Consider the following 26,390-nt stretch of genomic DNA (forward strand, 5'->3'; position numbering starts at 1 on the left):
GCAGGAAGGGGTAAGAAGTGATCCAGAAGAGAGAAGGAGCACACACTGCCTGGACAGGGGGATACAAATAGCAAGGGGCACAATGTAATCTAAGGCTCTTCTCACATTATCGTTTTTTAGCACAACGCTTCGTGCACAATAGAAACGCATGCAAAAAACATATCAAGTGTTTTGCATGCGTTTGCTTTTTTAGGCGCATGCGTTTTAACCAGTTTCTAGCCATGTTAACTCTTAAAACGCATGCGATTTTAAACGCAGGCGTGCGCATGTTCATGCGCACGCCTGCGTTCCCATAGACTATAATGTGATTTTTTGGCGCATTCCGTGCGCATTCGTTTTTTTGACACAGGTTGGACGGACCAAAAATGCAACAGGTTGCGTCCGGCGCGACTAGGCGCACACTACAAAAAACGCATGCGCATGAAAACGCATACAAACACGTGCAAGTGCTAGACCATACGCCCCCATGTTAAACATAGGGGAGCATGGCGCATGCGCATGGACGCGCACGATGCGCTAAAAAAACGCTAGTGTGAAACCAGCCTAATACAGTAAGAAGCAGTCACAAAGTAAAATGAACGACTAGACGCCACCATGAATGCCTGGATAAGACGTCGTTGCAGCAGTCAAGTGACTGGAAGAGGAACTTCTGAACGCGGCAAATATTATTTCCAGAGCTGACAAAGACCACCTTAGCAGCATGTTCTGGATCCACAGGGGGGGAGGCGATGGAAAGTGTGCATGCCTCTGTGTAGTTAAACGAATTCATGGGTCTCAGAGACAAGTCAAAGTGAAGCACCGGCTTTATAGGAGGGTGTGACTATGCACCGTGGCATAGACAACACAAAGGGGACACCCATGCACCTTTATTTCATTACCAAATAAAAGTTGATCGTTAATTTACTATAAAGTGAAGCTATACTTGACTAGTGTGATTTACATTAAGGCTAGGACCGCTATATAAATGTTTAGCCAGTTTAAAAGCCATTTTGGGAGTGACAGACTCCTTTTAAGCAGTTTCGTCTGAACATGGTCGGAATGTACTGTTTGGGCACATGGCAGGGCACAGAAAGGAAGGAGAGGGATTGGATTTCAGTTGTGCAAAGTTGGTAGGAATATATTGGGGACACCATGACACATTGGGAGAGGTCCAGAGGCGACAGAATAGCAGAAACCCCCCAAAATTAACAACATTTTGGAAACTACTCCTCAAAGGAATTATTCTAGTGGTGTAACAAGCATGTTTAAAGGGAACCTGTCACCAGGTTTGGCCAATATGAGTTACAGCCACCCCTTTCAGGGCTTATCTACAGCATTCTATAATGCTGTAGATAAGCCCCGATCTGACCTGAAAGATACGAAAAATAAGTTTTATTATACTCACCGGGGGGAGTAGATTTGCTACAGATCTCAGCCACACCCTTCCATCCCCTGTGCAGGCAGACTGGGTACTTCCAGAGACTGTTTCTTCATTAACCTCTGACTTCAACAGCACAAATCCGTCTGTACCTCTGACAACTGCCAACACGCTGCGCAGTACTCATCATCTGGTGCGCGTTGTCTGTAATAGTGAGACTGCGACCTTCACCCCGGGATTTTGTACGCCTATTGTGGAGCTTCAGCCCTCCTCTCGGCCAGCAGCTTGTTCCAGGACAAGACCACGTGTGAGGAAGCCAGGACACTTCGCCGTTACACAGAGACTGTGCAACACTTTCCTCTGGGATCATATCAGAGACTCCTTGCATCAACTACGGTGCCATCGTGAGATTTTCCAGCCTCCGCCAACCTGGAACCAAACACTTATAGGTTAACTCATTATTTGACCCTCTCTTGTTGCTCTGACCCCATTTGCTCTGTGTGCTTCTATAGTCTCACACCCCCTCACTCCCTGCGAGGAGTATTTACTGCTGTTATCGCTCTGCATAAAATACCCGTTAACTCTTGCTCTGCCTCCTGCTTGTCACTGCATCCCGCATTCCTGCTAGTACCTTACACCTGGCGTAGTCAGCAGTATGCAGTCCAACAGCAGGGAGGTGGCAGACCAAGCAATTGGGGGTGGCCCTAGATAAAACATCTCAATGGGGCCAATGCTGAATAATTTGCTGAAATTTATGGGAAATAGCACTATGTTGTGGAGCTGGACTGAGCGTATCAGGGGCATGATGAGGATGCACCCTATGACCCTTGAATTAGATGGAGAAGCCAGAGACTCGGTTATGCTACGGACATCCAGAGAACGAGACACCTTTAACGGGGTGCTTCAAATTTTGGAAGAGACTCATGGAGATCCCACAGACATAGGGGAACTGAGGACACCTCTCTTTAGCCAGATGCAGAGGGAGGGGGAGACTGTGACTCAGTACATGAACGCATTGCAGGAGTTGTATATTGCAATTATTAGGAAAGATGGCATTGGCATAGGCCCGACCGACATAATGCTGCGAGACCTTTTAGTGACGGGCTTGCGGGACACGCTGATGAAGCAGGCCCTGCGGGAGCGCGTGCACATGAACCCTCGCATGACCTTTTCTGAAATAGGAAGCGAAGCGTGCACACGTGAACAGGAGTAGGGGGTGACAGTCCTGGTGAGGAAGGTTCGGAGCGGGGAGGTGTCCATCAATGCAATCACTGAACCCCAATGGGTGGAAGAAATGAGGAGAGAACTACTAAATATTAAGGGAGAACTGGCGGATGTTAAAAAGAAAACTGACGCTACCGCTGATCCTCCTGGGGCAGAGAAGGCTCAGAACCCCACCATGATAATAGAATGCTTCCTCATCAGAGACCCCTTGCTTGCTTTAATTGTGGCGAGAATGGACACATAGCGTGGGATTGTACACGTCAGGGCAGAATACAACCCTGCCATCCGTTAAACTAGAGGCCTTTGAGCTAGGGGTATGCCAGCCGGAGCCAGAACAGACACGGAGTAGTGGAAGTCCCGCAAGCCTAGTGTCAACATGCCCTCTGGTTTGGGCTGAATTTGATGGTCGTGCAGTGCGGTGCCTGGTGGACATGGACTCACATGTGACAACGATGCCAGAGGCCTATTTCCGATGACATTTTCCAGAAGCAGGACGGCCTGAGTGGGGGGGGCCCTGTGATAAAGTTAATGGCTGCCAACCAACTACCCATTCTGGTCGCAAGAGTGGCGTGGGTGCAGATCTCAATTTGTGGAAATGATCTGGACGAAAGGGTGTGGTGCTAACCCAGGGAGAAGTGGGTAGCGGACACACAGTCACCCTGGGAATGAACATCTTAAAGGAATTCGTAAGCATCTTGATCAACAAACCTTCTAAAGAGACTTTGAAGCAGTGGAGTTCACATACCCCTCAGAGGAGAGTATTCCAGCAGTTAGTACATGTAGCTCAAGCTCAAGAAGCTTATGGTGACGGAGGAGTATTAAGAAAAGTGATTGTTCCCGCCTCTTCCAAACTCATTCTGCCACCCGGGCAAACAGTACTCACTCTACACGTCCAAGCTCGTATCCCCCTGGAGGGAGTTGAGATTCAGATTGAGCCTTCTGGGGTTCTTGGTAGCACATATGCTAGCCATTGTGCGTAATGGGACAGTACTTGTACTCTGCGTCAATCTGGAGGACCAGGACATCACAAATCTGTCCTAGAAGCGAAGTAGCCCGGTTGTGGGCATGCCTGAAGAGATAATACCACCTACATATATGTGCTTTACATATTTTTGAGTATGGCTATATAGGTTGAAAAAAGTCCTTTGTCCTTCAAATTCAACTTATTTCCACCAGTTATACATTCTCTATCGCTAGTTTATTTCTAACACAAAATGTCATTTGTTGTGAGAAAAGCATCCAGCCCTTTATAAAATGGGGATACAGTATCTGCCATTACTACTTCTGGTTGTAGGTCATTTGACTTTCTGACTATTATAAGGGTATGTGCACACATTGCAGATTAGTCAGCAGAATTTTCTGCACAAAATCCGCATCTCTTGGCAGAAAACGCAGGTGAAAACGCTTGTGGATTTCTTGCGGAATTGATGCAGATTTCCTGTGGATTCTAATGCATTTTTGGTGTGTGGATTTGTTAGGTGGTATTGGATCTGTGAGAGAGAGATATGTGCCAGACTGGAAAACGCTGCTGTGGATCCACAAAAAGAATTGACATCCTGCGGAAATAAAATCCGCTCTGATTTTTCCACAGCATGTGCACAGCAATTCTTCATTTACCATAGACTAACATTGCCTGTGCACTACACTGCGGATTTGATGCAAATACGCGAGGCAAAAAACGCGGATCCGCATGACATTCCGCAACGCGTGTTTATACCCTAACTGTAAAGAATCCTTTCCTACTTTGATGCCGGAATCACCTTTCCTATACATGTAATAAATTTGCCCTGGTCCTTTGTAAAGTCCATGAAGGAATACATTGTGTGCCAGTACTTTGTATTGACCACACATATCTTTATACTTATACATTAGATCACCTCTGTGGCATCTTTTTCTAAGCTGAAGAAGCCCAACTGGCCACAACTGCCGTTTATGGAGCATCTGACATAGGACGCATAAGGATTGTATTGACCACACATAAGGATTTAGGGATTGTGCACACGATGCAGATTTGGTGCGTTTTTGCTAGCAAAACCTGAAGCAATCCTGATGCCATCAAAGTGAATGAGAAACCTGAAGTGTCATACATACATCAAGTATTTTTGACTTGCAGGTTTGGTGGAGAAAATAATCTGCTGCATGTCCATTCTTTGTGCGTTTTTTGCCAGAATTTTTCACCATTGATCTCACTCAAATCAGTCCAAAAAAGCAAGGCAAAGACTCATAAAAAATGGTGCATCCATTTACTCAACGTGTGCACATAGCCTTAAGATTCTAGATGTTTCCTGGACCTTCCCTCTGCATTTGACCCATGCCTTAAGCTGCACATAGTCATAAAGCAGCTTTTGGCCAAAGTATCAACTGACAGCTAGCGCTCCCATCTGCCCCATACACTAAAACGGTTTACTCTGCTGTGTTCTCCTCACTGAACAAAATGGTGGAGCGATTGGATTCCAATCAATGCGTCCTACAACATAATCTGTTGGGGACAGTCAGGAAGCCCCCTTAAACATAGATGCTCATTTGCGAAATTGGCAGGTTCAGTCGACTTTTATCTAATGCTTTTACTCAAGGCATCAAGGTTAAACTGGGATTTACTGGTGTTATTTTAGTGGATTTGAATCTGGATTATTGGCCATGCAAACTCATGGAACTAGTAGTCATGTGGTTTGGAAGGAAGTTGAGGAACACCGCCGATTTGTTTGAGATGTACAGTCCAGTGGGTGTCACAGGTCCTGGTCCAGTGCCTCCCATCTTCTTGTGATGCCGCCCTGCTGCTTGCTTCATGGCGCCACGGTATTGCGCTCCTGCGCAGGCGTACTTATCTGCCCTGTTGAGGGCAAAGTACTTCAGAGCGCAGGCGCTGGACCTCTCTGACCTTTCCTGGAGTCTGCGCACTGCAGTACTTTGCTCTGCCCTCAACAGGGCAGATAAGTACGCCTGCGCAGGAGCGCGATGTCGGGGAGCCATCAAGCAAGCAGGAGGGCAGCAATCTATTATATTATTTCTAAACACTGTTTTTCGGGGATTCCTTTGTATCCCCGTTCATACTGCACACACACACAAATGATACACCATTTGAAATGTAAACTGGCTCCCTTCAGCAAGAAATGTTAGGAGTCGGATTTCTGCGTTACTAAGCTGTTCCGCCATGCGCTAGTATAGACTTACTTGCTGCTGTGTGAATGAGGACAGATGCATGATTCTGGTGACTGACTCATTTGAAACCCCTTCCCTCTGATACTAAGCATGTGGATAGGGACTGAGTTAGAATCAGCGCCAGCGCACCTCTGCTGCGATTTCCACAAGTGCTAGCGTCCGACATTGCGCTTGCGCCTCGCCTTTGTCGTTTAGCGGCAGTGTCCACGCCACGCTGCAGTAGCAGCCTCCTTTGTGTTCGCAGTTGCAACGCCGCGCACACGGTAGGTCTAGACGGACGTAGTGCCGCCGTCTTGGGCTACTCCTGTGACCGTATACCGTGTGGGCGTTTTTACTGAGTACTGTGAGTACAACAGGCTCAGTCATTTGTGTTTATACTTTTTAAGATAAAACTGGGGAAAGAAAGAGCGCAATAGGGTCTTATCTGGGTAACAGATGAAATAAATTCAAAAGAATCTACTCACCTTTTCCAGGAAGGATAAAAGCATGTAGGTCAATGTCAGCCTGCTGCACGCCCGAGGTTCACGTCCGTGACCACAGAGAGAAATCCTTTTGGATAAATTATTTAGGCTTACTTGTGCGCTGCTGAGACCAGGATAAAGTCACCACATGAGAAACTTTTTAACTCTTTATTCCCAACGCGTTTCGAAGTGGAAAAATCACTTCATCAGGGGATGACATAGATGACTCTGTCATCCCCTGATGAAGAAGTGATTTTCCACTTCGAAACGCGTTGGGAATAAAGAGTTAAAAAGTTTCTCATGTGGTGACTTTATCCTGGTCTCAGCAGCGCATATGTTTATACTTTTTGGCATCTCTGTGAGTTAACTGAGATTGCTCTGCGCACCTGGGTGAAGTTTAACCCTGTGCGCATTACTGCCATATTGCTCCTGCCACCACTTAGCAGCGGTTATATCATCTACTGCACGGTGGACCCTGAGCGGCGAACGCACTTTATTATTAATTTTTATTTAGTGCGTTCCCCTATTCCTAACATTATACTAGCGCCAGGGTCTGGCTACTGATGGCAGAACAGCAGCACCTCTTACAGTGTATTCGGCAGCTTGAGGGCCGGTTGGCCACTCTTGAGAGGGCTCTCTCAGCTGCACAATCCACCGAAACTGCTGTAAAGGCAATCACAGACGCATTTTCCCGTATGTCCACGTTCTCCCCCGCGCCGACAGTTACCCGCCTCCCGTTGCCCGATAAATTTTCTGGCGATGGCGCCTCCTGTAGGGGTTTCATCAGCCAGTGCTCCATTCAGCTGGAGTTACTGGCTGCGCGATTCCCTACGGAACGGGCCAAGGTGGGGTTTATTGTTTCCCTGCTGTCGGGAAAAGCGTTGGAGTGGGCTACGCCACTATGGGAGCGTGGTGACCCAGAAGTCCGGACCGCTGCTCACTTTCTAACAGCTATTAAGCAGGTCTTCCTCGGTCCACGGGTCACGCACCATACCTGTCTTCAGCTTCTTGCTTTGACTCAGGGTACTCTCTCAGTCAGTATGCCGTCCGTTTTCGGACACTGGCTTTCGAGTTGGAGTGGTCCGATAAAGCCCTCATCCCTGTGTTTTGGAGAGGTTTGGCGGAGCACGTTAAAAATGCTCTCTCCACTAGAGAGGGTCCTGCTAGTTTGGAAGAGCTGATTGCCATTTCCACCCGCACTGACCTCCGCTTTTCGGAGCGCGGTATGGAGCGTGCTCAATCCAAACAGAAGGTTACTCCGGGTCCCAAATTTTTTGAGCCTCTGGAACTACCCGAGCCAGAGGTTCCACCCCCAGAGCCCATGAAGGTGTCTTGCGCCGTTTTCCAGGTGTGTCCGGCACAAGACTCCAGTCGTGGTCTTATTTGTCAACACGTGGTGTCTCAGAACAACAGTGCCCCGCAACAGCCAAATTCTGTACCACCAGGTAAGACCCTTGTTCCTCCTCACCTTCGGCCGAAGGTTCTTGCCTGGGCACACACGTCCAGGAGGGGTGGTCACTGTGGCTATATGCAGACAAAACTCCTGGCAGGGTCTTACTGGTGGCCGCACAGGGCTCGGGATGTTAAAAAATATATTCGGGCCTGCGCCTTTCGTGCTCGGAATAGCCTCCTTAAGTGAAGAGCGGAGACGCCTGCCGACACACGGTGGCGTTCCACTTTAACTTCCGCTCCCGCTGTCTCCCACGGGTCCCTTCTCAGACCTGGCGATCTTGCCACCCGAGGCCTTCCACGTGTCCCGGGCTTCTCTGTTATCTACCGTGACATCAGACTTGCCTGCGGACGAGTCTGAGGCCTATACCTTTTACGGGCACAAGTTGGTGGATCGTAAGGCTCAGGGAGGGGGGCCCCAGGAGGGGGGGGTAATGTTAGGAGTCGGATTTCTGCGTTTACTCAGCAGGGATCCAGATCCTCACATTCTGCACTCTCCTCCTATTTTTCCACTGCAGAGGAGATTGCCTTGCAGCAAATCTCTCCTGAGGCGAAGTCCTTCTGTCCTCTTACTGAGCATGCTCATGGGACGATCTCCCATTGGAGATCGGGAGTCATGTGCTCAGGTCCTGCTCCAGTTCTCATTGGTCCATCTCCGAGATCTGGAAGCGTGCAGAAGGTCCCGGCTACTATAAAAGGCGTGCATGGCTGTTCTGCCATGCGCTAGTATAGACTTACTTGCTGCTGTGTGAATGAGGACGGATGCATGATTCTAGTGACTGACTCATTTGAAACCCCTTCCCTCTGATATTACGCATGCGGATCGGGACTGAGTTAGAATCAGCGCCAGCGCACCTCTGCTGCGATTTCCACAGCTGCTAGCGTCCAACATTGCGCTTGTGCCTTGCCTTTGTTGTTTAGCGGCAGTGTCCACGCCACGCCGCAGTAGCAGCCTTTGCGCTCGCAGTTGCAACGCCGCTCACACGGCAGGTCTAGACGGACGTAGTGCTGCCGTCTTGGGCTACTCCTGTGACCTTATACTGTGTGTGTGTTTTTTACTGAGTACTGTGAGTACAACAGGCTCAGTCATTTGTGTTTATACTTTTTGGCATCTCTGTGAGTTAACTGAGATTGCTCTGCGCACCCGGGTGAAGTTTAACCCTGTGCGCATTTCCACCATATTGCTCCTGCCACCACTTAGCAGTGGTTATATCACCTACAGCACGGTGGACCCCGAGCGGTGAACGCACTTTATTATTAATTTTTATTTAGTGCGTTCCGCTGTTCCTAACAAGAAAACAGCAAAACAAACCACGCATCCACGATTTGATCACAAAATACAGTTTAAACATTAATTTTCATAAACCTGCAGAAAGACACAATGACCTGCAGGTGGCACCTCAACCGGAAAACGTTTTTTGGCCTCTACTTATCAAACCAATTTATTGTATTACCAAGCTACATATATAAATACCTATCTGTGTTCATCAGCTCATGAAATACATTTACATTTGACCAGCTTGCTGTTTCTGAAATTGCCTGCACCCCGACAACCAATGTGTGAAAATTTTTCACGGGCCAAGCTAGTCATAAGAAGATGGCAGGTGCCGGACTGGACCACCCTGCAGACGAGTACAATAAAACTTATTTTTCTGACTAATGGCTGAAAAGGCGATGTAATGACTTAAGGATCGTCCCCCCCAGGAAATGCTCAGCAAGCCTTGCAGCTGGTCAAATTCAAGCTGTGTAATATACACACTGATAGGATTTAGCCCTGCTTTCAGGTTCCAGCAGTCATTACGAGACCACAGGTAAGCGGTTGCATACAGAGGCTGTTCACTACTAGAACAACCCCTTTTCTTTCCTCATGTTTAGCCCCGTCAAAATAAAGACACTTACTGTATACTGGCGTCTGGTACCAGCGCTGTACCAGCAGTGTCGACACCCGCACCCCTGTGACGTCACACGAGACCTGCGCCTGATGAGCGCTGGCTTCACTATCCTCGCCTCTGGACGGACTCAACATCAACAGGCAGTCGGGGCTGCGGCTTCTATTGATGTTCGATTTGTCTGAAGCAAGGCCAGTGATGCCGGCGATGATCGGGCGGAGGGCTCGTATGACATCACAAGCTCAGGGGAGAGAGCGAGTGCCGTCTCTGCTGGAATGGCGCCGGCACAGGAGGGGAGTATAACTTTTTATTTTAACAGGCCCAAACACGCGGAATGAGCAGAGGTTGTCTGAGTAGCGGCCCGTCCCTTTATGGTCACGTCAATACTAGAGTCTCAGTTGATTCTCAAACTTGATTGAAAGAAGCAGCTGAGAAACCGGCGCGTGACCGCAACTAAACCGCTCACCTCAGGCTTCATTGTGGCTGCCGGCACCGGCGAGCGGAGCAGAATCCTAGTGGTGAGCACAGTACACACCGCTGGAATTCACCACTCTGCACAGTACATCCTCAGGGGTGGAGAATCCCTCTAAGTCTGGCACCCTAAAGGCAGTTTCCACTAACCGCCAGACGTGGGCGCACTCCTTGACTGCAGCCCTGATGAGGGGGCAACCCCACCAGAGGTGACACTCGCTACACTATACACTTGGGAGCTGCCACATACACGTCCTCCATTACTACCACCTTTAAGCGGGGGGCTCAGCACAGCCCACCTTCGTATAGCAGACACCGAGTTAGTCCACTGCCGGTCCTTCATAGCGTGTTACATACGATGACGGGCAGCCCCCATTATTCACAGACCCAAGACAAACATGGCGGCCTCGGCCTCCAGAGAAGCGCCTTCCACTAAACATCAGCCTGGGCGTGGCTAACTGTAGTCTTCGTCGCGATTGGCTGTTCGAAGGTCACGTTGGCCAAGGCTTGGAAGAGGCAGAGCCGCCCAGCAGCTCGTGAGCCATTTTGTGCCTGTTCCCCAGCAGACGTGCGTCTGCAGACTGGAGGCGCGGAAGAGCTCGGAACCCCAGCCCCGGATCACCGCGGTAAATGCTCGCTATTCGCACCGTGCATTGTGGCTTCTCCCTCGCACACTCGCGTGGCCGCTGGTAATGGGAAGCGCCTTTGTGCGTTGTCGGTTTGCGGACGGACAGAGACAAAGAGCCGGCGCCATTTTGTTTGTCACGAAGCGGGAAGGGGTTGTAATGGCCTCGGGTGAACGTGGAGGCCGAGTGTGTGATTGCCGCGGCCTCGCCGTGTACTAATCCTGCTTGTATCTGTCCACAGAGGGAGACGTCGCCAGGCGGGAGCCCGGAGCAGGCCTGAGGTGAGCCCGCGGGTAGGAGCAGGCAGCGGCTCCTTTTGTGTAATACGTCCTTTATGTGGGGGATGATTTCGCCCATTCAGTCTGTTTCTTCATCGATCCCTTCTCATTACAAGCCGCCATTGGGGGAGCACCAGGAAATGACATTTTCTCTCAGGTTTTTGTGTTTAAATTAAGTTCGAGGGGGTTTTTTTGTCTTTTATATTGAGAAATAGAAATGTTGCAGTTCTGTAAGTGGCCACTGGGGGTGCCTTTTCTTTTGACTGTTGAGCCTAGGGGACTGCACACATTGGAGAATTGTTACCTTTATTTCTATGCAGGTTTGTCACACCGGGTGTTTTTGGTGCGCTTTTATGCTAATTTTCAGCTTTGTCTCTCAGTACTAGCTATGTCTATGATTTCGGAAATCTCCTGCACACAGCTCGGTGTTTTTTTTTTGCTGTGTTTTGTGGCTTGCATGTTTTTTCAGACATAGAGCACGTCACTTTCAGCATTTTTTCACCAATTGAATGTGGAAAAAATGCACCCAAACCTGTTTTTTGCCACAGTGTCTTTCCTGCCAAGCATTCGGGTTATGCTGCAGAAAAGAGCAAAAAAACGCCCAGTGTGAACTTAACCGAACGGTATCCTGATGGCAGAAGAGTGAGAATCCTGAAGTCACACGTTGCTTATTTTTCCTTGAAGATTTACACAAGGTCAATTTTTTTCAGCATTTTTTGCTGCAGATTTCACCCATAATGAGCAGGGAAAATATGCATTAAAAATGCACTTAATTTACACTTTGTTTTGTCTGCCAAGAGATGCAGAAATTTATGCACCAAACGTGCACAAACCCTAAGGCTACACAGTAAATGGAGGGCACCACCAGAACAATTTATATGTAAGCAAGAGGTCTCACCAGGGTATGCAAGTAGACATGTAATAGAGCAAGAAAAAAGTCAAACCCATAAAAGGGAGCACCTCAATTGCATAAGAAAAATATATATATATATACACCAAATGTGTGATACAAAATTTGAATTTTTAGTCACCAAAAAAAAATGGAGACAGAACAAAACACAGTATAAAAGCAAAATTGCATCTGTGTGCAAAGGAGACTCAAGACCAAATGCCACACCTCAGTATAAAGGCAATGGCAGACCACAGCAGGCTCCCCATAAAAGGCGCTGAATGAATATAACTGGCTTTTGAAATGTATGCCTACTAATGTATGTACAAGCATGTATCGCAAAAAAACTCATAAATATTTGTGCAAAAAAAAAAAAAATTTTGCATATATAGTGACAAATGACAAAATTCAACAATGAGTATACAATACCAAAAGAGGGTCCAACAGCATTTGTGATCAAAAATTGGTTTAAAAAAAATATCCAGTTGCTAATATGAAACAATGGTAACCCCTCAAAGGGGGGAATTTTATCACTGAGTCAAATGTGAAGGACATATAACGAAGAAAAATGCCCAAGAGATGGTAAGACTGAATAAGTATGTAAAAACACTAAGGTGCTGAGAATCAGGGCAATGGTATGTCCCAGAAACATGAAAAAAAGCCAGCAGCGCCACCAAGGATAAGGGGCGCCAGTGTGTGGGATGAGATCCCACGCAAATTGCCACACAAGAGGTGGCTTCCTCAGGGAAAAATAGCATGGTGTGTTTAATGTTCTGAAGCCATATATACTCTTTTCTGTATAATTAGCACATGGCTCACCTGTGAGGAGGAGGACAGAGTCGGCGTTCAAGGTGCACAATAGCACATATGCAGGAGAATGACCGCAGCCATCTTGTGCATAGTAGACGATTGAAATAAAGTTGAATAAAAAACACTTGCTGCGCATGCGTCCGACCCTAAGGCTATGTGCACACGTAGTTTTAGGTGCTGCGGATTTGGAAAAATCCGTAGGTCAAAAGACCTGCGGTTTCACTCCTCTACAATGGAGAAGGTGTGAAACCGCTGCGGATTCCGCACAAAGAATTGACATGCTGCGAATTTGAACCCACAGCATGTGCACAGCGTTTTTCATTTTTCCATTGAAAATAATGGTACTGTACAACGCAGCTAAATCTGCGGACTCGCAGAGCCAAAAACGCTGCGGATCCGCAGCAGAATCTGCAACGTGTGGGCATGGCCTAATGGTGAATAACCCATTAAGAAATAAGCCTGTAGTATTGTGCGTGTCTTCTTAATTGCAAGCAGTGGGGTCTGGTTTCTGAGATCGAACTGATTTCTTGAGAACCCTCTGTAGAGCATTGCAGCTAAAGAAACAGGAGGGCACAAAGGCATAGGCTGGCCTCTCGACTGTAGCCCTTGACTGGATGTGCAGTTGTCTGGTGCCTCCAGTGCCAGTGACTTGCTGTAATGGTCACGTGCTGCAGTAGGGAAGTCCGCAAAGATCTGAGCTGTGCTGGTGGAATAGGTGATGTGGTAAGCTGATAAAAGGTTGTTCGCTCTTAATACAAAAGAAAAAAATGGAGTTCCATACAAAAAATATATATAAAAAAATTGTATAAATTTTATTGCATCAAGTGACATACATATTTAAAAATATTTAATAGAAAAAACCCTAAAGAAATACATGGGTCCAGGGAATATTTTAAAGTGGTATAATGGTGTATATATAGTGTATATAATCATATAGTTCAAAAATAAGGTATAAAAATGCAATATCAAGTGCAAATTTCTAATCACATTTACAACAGGCATTAACCCCTCAAACAGACAAGTGCTTTACTCATAAGGCCTGGACACCCCCAGTATATGTACTGTCAGAGCGCTGCTGAGTGGAAATAGTTAAATGCCAAACAAAAGTGCTTACCCATAAAATGTGCCACTGTAATGCCACGTGCCACCCCGCATGCATTTGCTTTATCAAAAGGGAACAGGGCAGCATGTATCAGCCCCTGGCTGTGCAATAATAGCCGTGTATGTTTTTACTCTGAAATGATGCTCCGTAATGTAATGGTGCCTCTGGTAGGTGTACACTCCCAACAAAAATGCAAGTCAGAGGGCATATTCGCTCTACCAGCACCTTTACAGTCTATGGGCCCCATCCTGAATTTCTTTCTGCTGTGGGTTTGGATCTATCCACTGACGGGAACAGCAAATGTGTCCCTAAACGCAATCTGTAAGCACCCTTTGAAGGATTCGGCTAGTCAGTTTATACTTACGTGATGTCATAGACCTAATAAGGGGAAAAAGAGTCAAAAGGAACAATTGTAAGTACACAGTGCCATCTAATGACTGCAATATATTAAGAGGATAACATTTTAATGGGGAGGAGTGCTTGTTTAAAAGGGATTGTATGTAGAAACAAAGTTCTCACATATCTACAAGATATAGATCAGTAGAGCCAAGGTGTCTGCACTCCCATTGAGTTCCAGAATGGGCACATTAAGGGTTAGTCGAAAAATGAAAAGTAAATTTCACTTAACAAATCTTTAAAAACTAATAACTTTTGTAACTTAGGCAATGGTAAAATTCCCTACCATGCACTCTGTACTGCTGCCTGGGGTTCTGTTTGTATTACCCACTTCCTATAAAGAAAAAAAAAATTTGAGCCCAGTACCTTCAGATTTTGTTCTATGCCTGATGAAGAGACCTGAGTAGTGTTAAAATCTTGCAATTTGTTACCATGTTTTTAGTTAGCCATTAAAGGGGGTATACAAAAAAAATGTATCTAAGCACTAACAGGCAGGTAATTGCAAGTTGTTGTGCATGACGTCATTCTTCCCCAGCACAAGGGGTCACAGACAGCTCCTGTTGGGGATTCAGCTACCTTTGCTGATGTGATGGTCTGGGACTTCTGAGGTCATTCTGACAGCTGGATCGCCTAGTTAGACAGCGGGTATCCAGCTGTCTATCAGAATGACTGAAGTGTTACCACTCCATCGACACAGTGGACCGGAAAATAAGTCTCTGATTTGCAGCCATGACATTAGTATAGGTTTATTTTTACTCATTTATATAGCGCTATTAATTCCACAGCAATTACTGGCACTGCCCCTGATGGGGCTCACAATCTGGAATCCCTATCAGTATGTCTTTGTAATGTGGGAGGAAACCCATGCAGTGAATCCTCGGCAGGAGCGTCTTTGTCCTCTCTGTGCCATGGGAGAATGGCGCAGGACAAAATAGGCAATTTCCTGACAGTCAGTGCTTACTGTATATACTCGAGTATAAAGGTCCCGTCTCACTAAGCGATCTCTAGCGAGATCGCTGCCGAGTCACAACTTTTGTGACATAACAGCGATCTCACCAGCGAGATCGCTGTGTGACAGCGATCAGCGAGCGGCCCCCCTGCCGGGATCGCTGGAAGAAACCTCTGGACATTTCTTTGGTCGCTGGTCTCCCGCTGGCCAGCACGCATCGCTGTGTGTGACAGGCAGGAGACCAGCGATCAGGTGTAAAAAAAATAATAAAAAAGTTATTCTCACCTTCCGACGTCCTGTTCAGCCATCCTGCCTCTCTCCACACTCCGGTCCCAGTGATCCTTTGCACGAATGACCGCGAGACTTTGTTATCCCTCGAGACCGTGACGCCTCGCGGTCATTCGTGCAAAGGATCACTGGGACCGGAGCGTGGAGAGAGGCAGGATGGCTGAACAGGACGTCGGAAGGTGAGAATAACTATATTTTTTATTTTGATTCTATATTTTACAGCGATGGCCAGCGATGCCGCGCGCTCGGCATCGCTGTGCTGATCGCTGGTGAAGCTGTCTGTGTGACAGCTCACACCAGCGATCACATAGCGACTTACCAGCGATCCTGACACCTTGATATCGGTGTCGGGATCGCTGGTAAATCGCTTAGTGTGACGGGGCCTTAAGGCTGTGTTCACACAGTGTTTTTACCGCGGTTTTCACTATAAAACCGCTAAAAATAAGCTTCCCAGTCATTTCTATGCATTTTGCACTTTTTGTGCACATTGATGCGTTTTTACCGCCAAAAACATCGCGGTAAAAACCGCAGCATGCTAATTAATTTTGCGGATTTTTCCGCGGGATTGGCTTCCATGCGGTTTGAAACCGCTGCGGAAAAAAACGCATCAAAACAGCCGCAGAAAAATAGGTGCGGTTTCTGGGAAGGGATTCAGGTTTTTGAGCAGAAATTTTCTGCAACGTGTGCACTTAGCCTAAACCAACCCACCTAATTTTGCCACGGAAAACTGGGTAAGCTTATTGACTCGAGTATAAGCCAGGTACGCATTGCTCCCTCATCCCTGTCCTGCTATTTGTGGCTCCCCTGTCCTTGTATGTATGATTCCTATTAAAATAAAATAAACATCCTACTCGCCTTCCTGCGCGCTCTCGCTGCATCTCGTTCGTTTCGGCGCCAGCAGCTCTTCCTGCTGAGCGAACACGTGGCCCCGCTCATTAAGGTAAAGAAAATTCACTCCTATGGGAGTGGAAAGGCATGCATATTCATTACCTTAATGAGCGGGGCCATGTGATCACTCGGCCGGAAATGCTGCTGGCGCCAGAATCAACGAGATACAGCAAGGGTGCACAGGAGGGTAAGTAGGATGTCTTCTGGAAGCCAGCGGGTGTCCCTCCGCGCTATACGAGAAATGAATATTAATTTCTCTAGCAACAGGCACAGTTACAGCCGCTGCCTCCTGTGACCCACTACTCCGCCCCTCCCCCGCCGGCTCTCTGGGACAATTGACTCGTGTATAAGCCAAGGGGGCGTTTTCAACACAATGTGCAGAAAAACTGCTTACGAATGAGTATATACGGTAGATACGTTTTTTTTTCGATCTAATGTCTAACGGTACAAAGATGAATATTTCTACTTCCTATAACTATTTTTTTTTAGAATACCTGGTACATGATGTAATACTCATACTCGTCGTCTGCTGATTGAAACTGCTGTCACTCCCCTTTCTGCCCTGAAACGAAGCGTCATCGGGGATGCTTGTTCCAGGGTCTAGTCCCTGAGGGTCTAATAGCCCCCACCCCGAGTGCCCTGTGCTATAAGTGTAGTGTCCGGTCTGCTTAGATGAATAGTTATAAGCCGTCAGTAGAGCTGTGCCCAACGTCACGGAGCACTAGCACAGCCCCCCCCCACCCCGCAGGTGACATCACTGGTCTCTGTTGGCATAGTGACACCTCTCTGCTGCCTTCTTATTACAAGTCACTTTAGCTGACAGGACACTGCGCTCACCACAGGGGATACTGCACATGAGGGAGACAGTCGGGGCCCAGCCCCTGAAATAACTCATTTAATGACACTTCGTTTCAGGGAGGGGGCAGAGGCTGTTGCAGTGACTACAGCCTTTTTGCCCCCTGATTTCTTTGTGTATCTTGGCATGCACTGGGATACTCAAATGAATTCTTATCAGACAAAAAGTAGGAAAAAAAAAACTACAAAATCTGTGGTTTGGGAATGGTAGAACATTTTTAAAGCAAGTATATTAGATAGCTTGGATTGTGAGTCTAAAATGGGGTATTTTGTTGGTAGTGTACAAACTCATTCTTTATGGGGCTGCCCAAAAGTGTGTGAATCGCAGTTTCCTATCTTTGCTTATAGTGCCGATTTGGTAGTAAAAAATGTAGTGATGCTACTTTAAGTAAGCTGTTGTACTTTTTTTTTTTTTTTTTTTTTAATATAGATACTTTGGTGCAGAGTTTCCTGAGATTTGTCTTACACCTAGTAATCTGAGGTATGTAGCTGTATCAATAGTGTCTCTTTTGATTCCCTAGTTTATTAAGTCTGACTTTATTATTGTATTACTACATTTACTTTATAAAAAATAGTTCCTGTGGGTTCGGGTAACTGTTAGCGATAAGTAATGTACAGTTAGGTCCATATATATTTGGACAGAGAACATTTTTCTAATTTTGGTTTTAGACATTACCACAATGAATTTTAAACAAAACAATTCAGATGCAGTTGAAGTTCAGACTTTCAGCTTTCATTTGAGGGTATCCACATTAAAATTGGATGAAGGGTTTAGGAGTTTCAGCTCCTTAACATGTGCCACCCTGTTTTTAAAGGGACCAAAAGTAATTGGACAACTGACTCCAAGGTTATTTCATGGACAGGTGTGGGCAATCCCTTATGTCATTCTCAATTAAGCAGATAAAAAGGCCTGAGTTGATTTGAGGTGTGGTGCTTGCATTTGGAAGGTTTTGCTGTGAAGGAAACATTCGGTCAAAGGAGCTCTCCATGCAGGTGAAACAAGCCATCCTTAAGCTGCAAAAACAGAAAAAACCCATCCGAGAAATTGCTACAACATTAGGAGTGCCAAAATCTACAGTTTGGTACATCCTGAGAGAGAGAGCACTGGTGAACTCATCAATGCCAAAAGACCTGGGCGCCCACGGAAGACAACAGTGGTGGATGATCGCAGAATAATCTCCATGGTGAAGAGAAACCCCTGCAGGCTATGTACCCACGTTGCGTTTTAAAACGCACAGTGAGAACCGGACTCCTTCCCAGAAATCGCACGTTTTTTTCTGCGTGATTTCACCGCGATTCTGTTCGATTTTGCTGCAGTTTTCTCAAGCTCTTTCCAAGCGATTTGAAGCATCGCTTGGAAAGTGATTGACAGGTTGGTCACACTCGTCAAACATAGTGTTTGACAAGTGTGAGCAGCTTTTTACTATTGAGGCCGCCTATGCGGCCTCAATAGTAAAAGATAAAATGTTAAAAATGATAAAAAATAAAAAATCGGGGTATATTTACCTTCCGACGTCCCGCGCTGCATTCCCAGGCCTCAGCGTTCCCAGTAATGCCTCGCGAGACCTGTGATGACGTTGGTCTCGCGTTACCATAGCGATCTCGCGAGACCACGTCATCACAGGACCTTGCCGCAAGGCATTACTGGGATCGCTTAGGCCGGGAAGGTAAATATACCCCGATTTCTTTTATTCGTTTATTTATTTTTTTTTTTTTACACGGTTATGGTACCCAGGGCCTGGAGGACAGTCTCCTCTCCTCCACACCGTGGGTACCAACCGCACATGAGACGCTTAACTTCCCACATGGTGGGCATAGCCACATGCGGGAAGTAAGCGATTCTCATGCATTCCTATGGGTGCGGAATCGCGGCAATTCTTTGCGATTCCGCACAAAAGAATGATCATGCTGCGTTTCCGCCGCGGAAAAAAGCGCAGCATTAGCACAGCATGTGCGGAATACCATAGGAACGCATGGGGTGCGTTCTGTACATGATTTTTAAACGTTTCGCGGCAAAAACGTTTAAAAATCGCATCGTGGGAACACAGCCTCACAACAGCCAACCAAGTGAACAACACTCTCCAGGAGGTAGGCGTATCAATATCCAAATCTACCATAAAGAGAAGACTACATGAAAGTAAATACAGAGGGTTCACTGCATGGTGCAAGCCACTCATAAGCATCAAGAATCAAAAGGCTAGACTGGACTTTGCTGAAAATCATCTAAAAAAAGCCAGCACAGTTCTGGAAGAACATTCTTTGGACAGATGAAGCCAAGATCAACCTCTACTAGAATGATGGAAAGGGATAAGTATGGTGAAGGCATGGTACAGCTCATGATCCAAAGCATATTGCATCATCTGTAAAACATGGCAGAGGCAATGTGATGGCTTGGGCATGCATGGCTGCCAGTGGCACTGGATCACTAGTGTTTATTGATGATGTGACAGGACAGAAGCAGCCAAATGAATTTGAGGTATTCAGAGCCCTACTGTGTGCTCAGATCCAGCCAAATGCAGCCAAACTGATTGGTCATCGTTTCATGCTACAGATGGACAATGACCCAAAACATAAAGCCAAAGCAACCCAGGAGTTTATTAAAGCAAAGTGGAATATTTTTTGAATGGCCAAGTCAGTCACCTGATCTCAACCCAATTGAGCATGCATTTCACTTGTTAAAGACTAAACTTCAGACAGAATGGGCCACAAACAAACAGCAACTGAAAACCACCGCAGTGAAGGCCTGGCAAAGCATCAAAAAGGAGGAAACACAGCGTCTGGTGATGTCCATGAGTTCAAGACTTCAGGCAGTCATTGCCAACAAAGGGTTTTCAACCAAGTACTAGAAATGAACATTTTATTTACAATTATTTAATCTGTCCAATTACTTTTGGTTCCTTTTAAAAACATGGTGGCACATGTTAAGGAGCTGAAACTCCTAAACCCTTCATCCGATTTTAATGCGGATACCCTCAAATGAAAGCTGAAAGTCTGAACTTCATCTGCATCTGAAATGTTTTGTTAATTTATTGTGGTAATGTCTAGAACCAAAATTAGAAAAATGTTGTCACTGTCCAAATATATATGGACCTAACTATGTTGTGTATCAATTAAAAAATTTGACACTCACTGTGATCTCCAGTTCCCTATACCTGTCACCCTTCTGTATCATGTGACCGTAGCTGTTGTTGGTTTACATGATGAACCTTTAGTTCCCCTCAATGTATGTCTGCATCTCATTCAGAGTCTCATAGACTTACATTGAGTGTCTTCTGGTCCATGCAATCTAGCAAGCTGTCAGGTCACAGCTTTCTCCATATTACTACTGATCACAAAAATTAGCTATTCAATGTTTGATCAGTGGTGGGTTTAACCTTTAAATCTTGAATTAATCAACCTCGAAACATTTTATTGTTGCTTTTTTGGCAGTGAAAAAAGAATCCTATTGAAAACATGTTAAAATCTTCCCCATCTGCAGCAATGCATCGTGACTCCTGTCCCCTGGACTGCAAAGTCTATGTTGGAAATCTTGGTAACAATGGTAACAAGACAGAATTGGAACGTTCTTTTGGCTACTATGGACCTTTGCGTAGTGTATGGGTGGCCCGGAATCCCCCTGGCTTTGCTTTTGTTGAGTTTGAGGATCCCAGAGATGCTGCAGATGCTGTCAGAGAATTAGATGGACGGTAATTGTACTTTATTGAGATATTCACCTAAAATATTTGCGTAAGGAAAGCTGACTCACTTTTGATATCCTTTTCCTAGGACAAGTGATATCTTATAAGTTTTGTCGCAGCTGTGAAATGGACTTAAGCACTTAGGTTAACTCTTCCCAGCTTGCGTATGTGTTAAAGCTGTAATTAGTAATATGAAATCCGTAGAATATTTTGGAGCTTGGTAACTCCACTTTTCTTCCCCTTGACTACTACTAATAATTTTTCATTTTGTAGAACTTTATGTGGCTGTCGTGTTAGAGTAGAATTGTCAAATGGTGAGAAAAGGAGTAGGAATCGCGGACCTCCACCATCATGGAATAGGCGTCCTAGGGATGATTACCGCAGGAGGAGCCCTCCTCCGAGGCGCAGGTATGGTAACATTTCTTGTTGTGATGCTGTGCATAATTGTTTGATTACATTTTTTAGTGTTGATTCTGATTAATTTAGAAAACTGCTGTGTAGATAGGTATGAAGGCAGCATAGGGCATTAGCTTTGCTTTTTCCACTTATGCCTTGCACTTGTTTAGCAGAACTAAGACACTTTCTGATTGTACTTTTGTTTTTTTTTTTTTGTTTTTTGTTTTTTTTATTCCCCTATGGTCGTTTAAATAACTTTATCGCATATCTCAAAACTAGATGGAGGAAAATTTTGGTCTATTAAAGGCAGATATAGCAAATGCTGAACCCTCGTGTCTCCAATCTGTTTTTGCCCTTACAATACTTACAAATGTTTTATGTATATGAAAGGTTTTGCAGCGATTCTGTTGACAAATTGTGGACACAATGTTCAGCTGCATTTCTCTGCCATAGATTTCACACTTGGTGATTAATGTTCCCGTTAAGAACCCATTTACTTCTTGGGTTTTGCTTGCTGCATAATTCATATGGACTGGACGGTGATACCGAACCTCCATACGGTTTATTTTTTTTTTTTACTTAAAGCCTCATGCACATTCATTTTATTTTCATACCATATGAATACAACTAGTTAGATACACCTTTTCCATACAGGGTTTTCATTTTAGAAAGTTATTGGTGTGCATCTTATGTTAAGTTGTTAAGGCTCATTAATGGCTCTTGAGTACTCCCCACCTTGGACAATTATAGCATATACTTTTTTAAATGTCTGGTAGGTGCAGGTCTCAGACGTGAGGGCCATATCTGCAGAATGGACTTTCCAACCCTTTCTCAGCCGATGAATTGTCTTTTGCATTTAGTCAGTGATTTAATGGATAAGTGGGAGTGACGTTAACAGCAAAGCTTGCTTAACACGCTCTGTAACTCAATAGTAGAATAGAGAAGCTGCTTGTGTCTGTGGCCATCTTTCCATTAGTCACTGAGCTACAAGGTGGATATGGGAAATGCCGTTCTGGAGATATGTAGACCAACAGCTATCAGACGTATTTGGCTTAATTGTCTATAGTGGGAATACCCTTTAGGGTATGTCCACACGGGAATTGCCTTTTTGCAAAATTTCTATAGCCAAAAAATAAAGTTTAAGTTTGTCTTTTGAAATATGGCTTTACCATACATCTCATCTTTTTGCCCTGCAAAAGGCAAAATCCACAACATAAATTGAAAGGCTGCGGATGTAAAATCTGGACCATCAATTTTTATTGTGAATTTTCTCTGCAGCACGTGGATGAGCTTGTAAAATCTTATCCACAAGGCTGCTACTTAAATACCTGGCAGATTTTGCTTTTAAAATGAACCTCTTATCTGACCCGTGTGCATGTACTTATTAAACTTTCAAGTGCATAGTCTTAATTCACTGAACTGTAAAGTATTGAGCATCACTGAGCTGCATGCGCGGTGGCTCAATGCTTTACAGCCCCATCCGTGAATTGTTAGAGTATAGTTGGTTATACTGATGGCTTGTTTTTTTGTTTTGTTTTTTGTATTTATTTGTTTTGTGCCTTTGGTTCATCTAATAAAAATGAAACCCGTTACAGAGTCACCATCATGTCTCTTCTCACCACCCTCTGGGTCTACATTAGCCAGTCAACTAGCCCTTTCAGCGTCATGTGACCAGCGCGCTCCATTCAGCTTGGCTGGTGTTGTATTACATGACCCAGGCATGGCCAGTCATCAGGTTGCACCGCCCTATGGTTCTCGAGCATGCTGTCCACTCAGCCTTCCTCTCCAACCTTAACCAAAACTCGGCAGCAGCCCGCCTGCAGCGCCCACACATACCCGGCCAATCTGCACGGCTGTTAACTTTGTCAAAATGTCTTCACAACAACTACAACGCCAGCCTACGGCTAACCAAAAGAGCAGGAAAAACCACAACATCCCCCTTCGCAAACCATCTAAATTCAACGCAACACCTGGCAAAAACCTTTCAACAAATTCTACTTGGCCACCTGTCCGGCATCCTCACCATTTCTAGCTTGTTGAAACCCCAAAGACTAGTAAGTTTTTTCCTGCTTATACAGAGTTTTCTGCTAGTTTTAATGCGACTTTAAGCAGCTTTTGTAAGAAGGTAATTTTCTATTATCAATTTATGGCTGGCAGTGCATAAACTCTAAAGGGAAATTACATTGCTTGAAATCTTTGAAATGTTTAAAGGTGATAAAGAAATCTGTGTGAACCTGAGCCAAATATGAGCTGTACACAGTAGTAGTGTGTGACTTGGCCAATCTCCATTTCTATATCATCTTTAAATGTGTGGGATCTTTCTACTAACCCATCATTAAATTTAGCTAACAAATTATGGGACTATTTAATACTTCACTAAAGGACACTAAGGTTTTCCTTAATTGGAGAAATTAAAAATTCTATTTTTTTTTTTTTTTTTTAATTATCTATCTTGAATTTACACTTCACAGTATATTTCTTGCTATGTCCACGTGGTTTGCATGAGTTTAGATATCTTGAAGCCAGCCTGGGTTCACAAGTGGTGTTCAGGGTAAGCAGTGCAAAGCTGTCAGGCTGCCGAGTAGTGGGCACTAGAGGATTTGACTTCGTATTATGTTTCAAATTCCATTTTCAGTCTCTCTTCCCAGTCCTTCTAGGTGGTAGCCTTGGCTTATCTTGCGTAGGTATTAATTGCTTGGGTCCATCATTAAGTATATTTTGGGAAAGTACATCATTGGCCTGTAGGAAAAGGCTGACATTCCTTACTCTTTTCTTTTGCATTAGATCTCCAAGACGGAGGAGCTTTTCACGTAGCCGTAGTAGGTAAGGTACTTTGTATTGCAGTGTATTATCTGAGTTGGGAATGTCTGCAGTATGTTTAGTCAGAACTGCTACATTTTAAAAAACAATTATTGCTTATAGCGGTCCTCAGTCTTGATGTTTCCAGTGTCCGTTTAGTTTTTTTTTTTTTTTCCAGTTTTTTGTGTTAATTTTTTTTGTGGCTAGTGACAATTTTCTTTTTTTAAAGTGACACAATATTCAGTACATTCTTTAAAAAATCACTTTATGATGACATCTCTTAATACTACCATATCTATAGTTTTAGGTTGTGCCAGTTCATTTTCACATACTGGACATCTCCCTTCACCCCATATTATCATTCTGCAAGCAACTTTCAGAATCGTATCAGCAATCCTGCGCCTTATAAACCAGTGTTTGGTTTTAGACTCTTCCAGGTTAGACCTAGTTGATGAATGCAGATAACTTATTTTCTCTTCTTTCAGGTCACTCTCTAGAGATCGCCGTAGGGAAAGGTCTGTGTCCAGAGATAGAAATCATAAGCTGTCACGTTCATTTTCTAGATCAAGGAGGTATGTTCTATTTTTAATGGTGGTTTTTAATTCATTGCCTCTCTCCCCATTTTATTTTGCTTACTTACAATGTATGACCTAACCAGTCTTTAAAGTTTAGTTGAATACTTGTTATATATTTTCGTATAACTGATGTTTGTGTATATATATTTTTTTTTTTCAGCCGATCCAGGTCAAATGAAAGAAAATAATATGAATGCATTCGACCCTATACAGATTACATTGGAAAGGATCTTTTTGTTTTCTTTTTGTTTTTGACATGCTTTTTAAACCTTTTTTTTATTAGGTGTACTTGTATTGTCTTGTAACAAGTGAACAAAACAGTGGTTGTTATAGTTTTGTACCAATGAAATGGCAAATAAAACTGTGCTAACTTTATACTGTAACTTTATCCTTTTTCATTGACCAAAAAGCAAATCGCAGGACACAACTGAGCTTTTAATTTATGTTCATGTTCTACCCCTGTGTGTACAACTCCTTTTTTTTTCTGAAAGCAAGTTTTGCTCCTACACCTCTTCTCCAACTGTGTTAAGTTGACCTTTTCCTCACCCATTACTTGGTGACCCCCTGATTACACAAATGAAGAGATGTCAGACTTTTCCATTGGCAGATATGCCCTTATCACTCATTTACATTTCTGTTAATGCACAGGCCTTTCTGGTATAAAATTGCTTAAAGTATGCAGGAATAGTTTTCAAAAACATGGCCACAGTTTTGCCAAAATCTTACCTTAAATGTACCATTCAGTAATGTCCCTGTGCCAGAAGTAATTCTTCAGCTTCTGTAACATGAACAGAGCAGTTTGCATATGGTGGTAACACTTGGGTAGTACACATTGCCCCTAGCACGCCTAGAACAAATTGTCAGTTAAAGGCTGAGGGATGGCCCCACTATGTTGTAGTATTCTGTACCAGATGTAGACACAATACTGAGCTATATTTACAGATGTTCTGCCTACTATTGCAGCTGTAAAACTGCCCAACATTTTGTTTTTTTTTTCTCAAAAGAATGAACATTGTTAATGTACAGTTGCATTTTTTCTTTGTGCAAGATCTTTTAACCCTCTGACTTGGATGTTTTCTGGGATTAAAGTTTGTCAAAAAAAAAATTCTGACTTTTTTTATTTGGTCTAATTGGTTTTGGTGAAATAAGCATAACTAAGGTTGTTTTTTTTATGAGTATTTAATGTAACTCAAGCGTTAGCAAATTCCACATAAGCATATGCAGACCTTTTTGTCTGTCGGGTAAGAGCAAAGCAAGTTTTTCCCTAACTGATATTGTTTTAGTTACATCTAAAACTTCTTAGTTGCAAAAAATACAACACTAAACGATAACTTGACATAAATCGATTAGTACGATGGTAAGAACTTGGATTTTCCCTTCACCTATGATGGCACACTGGAGAGAGAGAGGGATGCGCCCAGCAAGGACAGGAAACCTTCTGAAATGAAAGGGCAGTATCTCTCCTCCGCATCAGTTAGTTTCCTGTGCTTGATGGGAACCCCGTACTGAAATCTGCAGTTAAGGAAGAAAAGAAGCTTGCCCAGGTCTGTCCTGTGTTGGAAGAACAGGCTGGATTAGTGCATAGGTTAGTCCAAAGTCGTTCGCAGAGCGCAGTGGTCGGTTAGGCTGATAGACAGAAATGAGGGAGGAGATGTAGGGGGGTGCTGCACTGTGGAGAGCTTTGTGGGTGAGAACAAGTACTTTGAATTGGATCCTATAATGAATGGGCAGCCAGTGTAAGGACGCGTCCGAGTACCGATTAGCCAGATAGATGACCCTGGCTGCTGCATTAAGTATGGACTGGAGATGGGATAGTTGAGTAATGGGGAGGCCAATTAATAGCGCATTGCAG

At 44.7% G+C, this 26,390-nt stretch overlaps 1 protein-coding gene across 3 annotated transcripts; it reads left to right on the top strand.

Moving 5' to 3' along the window:
- Window positions 1-10,481: 10,481 nt before the first annotated feature.
- Window positions 10,482-24,913, top strand: SRSF3 (serine and arginine rich splicing factor 3). 3 transcript variants are annotated; one of them, XM_073557262.1, is made up of 8 exons: window positions 10,483-10,636; window positions 10,878-10,917; window positions 17,522-17,572; window positions 20,521-20,777; window positions 21,042-21,176; window positions 23,949-23,987; window positions 24,449-24,535; window positions 24,699-24,913. In XM_073557262.1, exons 4-8 carry the CDS (start codon window positions 20,545-20,547, stop codon window positions 24,724-24,726), a joined length of 522 nt encoding a protein of 173 aa, XP_073413363.1. In that variant the 5' UTR covers window positions 10,483-10,636; window positions 10,878-10,917; window positions 17,522-17,572; window positions 20,521-20,544; the 3' UTR covers window positions 24,727-24,913. The 3 variants fall into 3 exon arrangements, with proteins under 3 accessions (XP_073413365.1, XP_073413363.1, XP_073413364.1); XM_073557263.1 differs by having other exon boundaries at window positions 10,484-10,636; window positions 20,570-20,777; XM_073557264.1 differs by lacking the exons at window positions 23,949-23,987; window positions 24,449-24,535; window positions 24,699-24,913 and adding an exon at window positions 22,760-23,089 and having other exon boundaries at window positions 10,482-10,636.
- Window positions 24,914-26,390: the final 1,477 nt, after the last annotated feature.

This window comes from Dendrobates tinctorius, unplaced genomic scaffold, assembly GCF_039654945.1.
Source record: "Dendrobates tinctorius isolate UK_male_01 unplaced genomic scaffold, ASM3965494v1 ptg000246l, whole genome shotgun sequence".
Taxonomy (NCBI): Eukaryota; Metazoa; Chordata; class Amphibia; order Anura; family Dendrobatidae; genus Dendrobates; species Dendrobates tinctorius.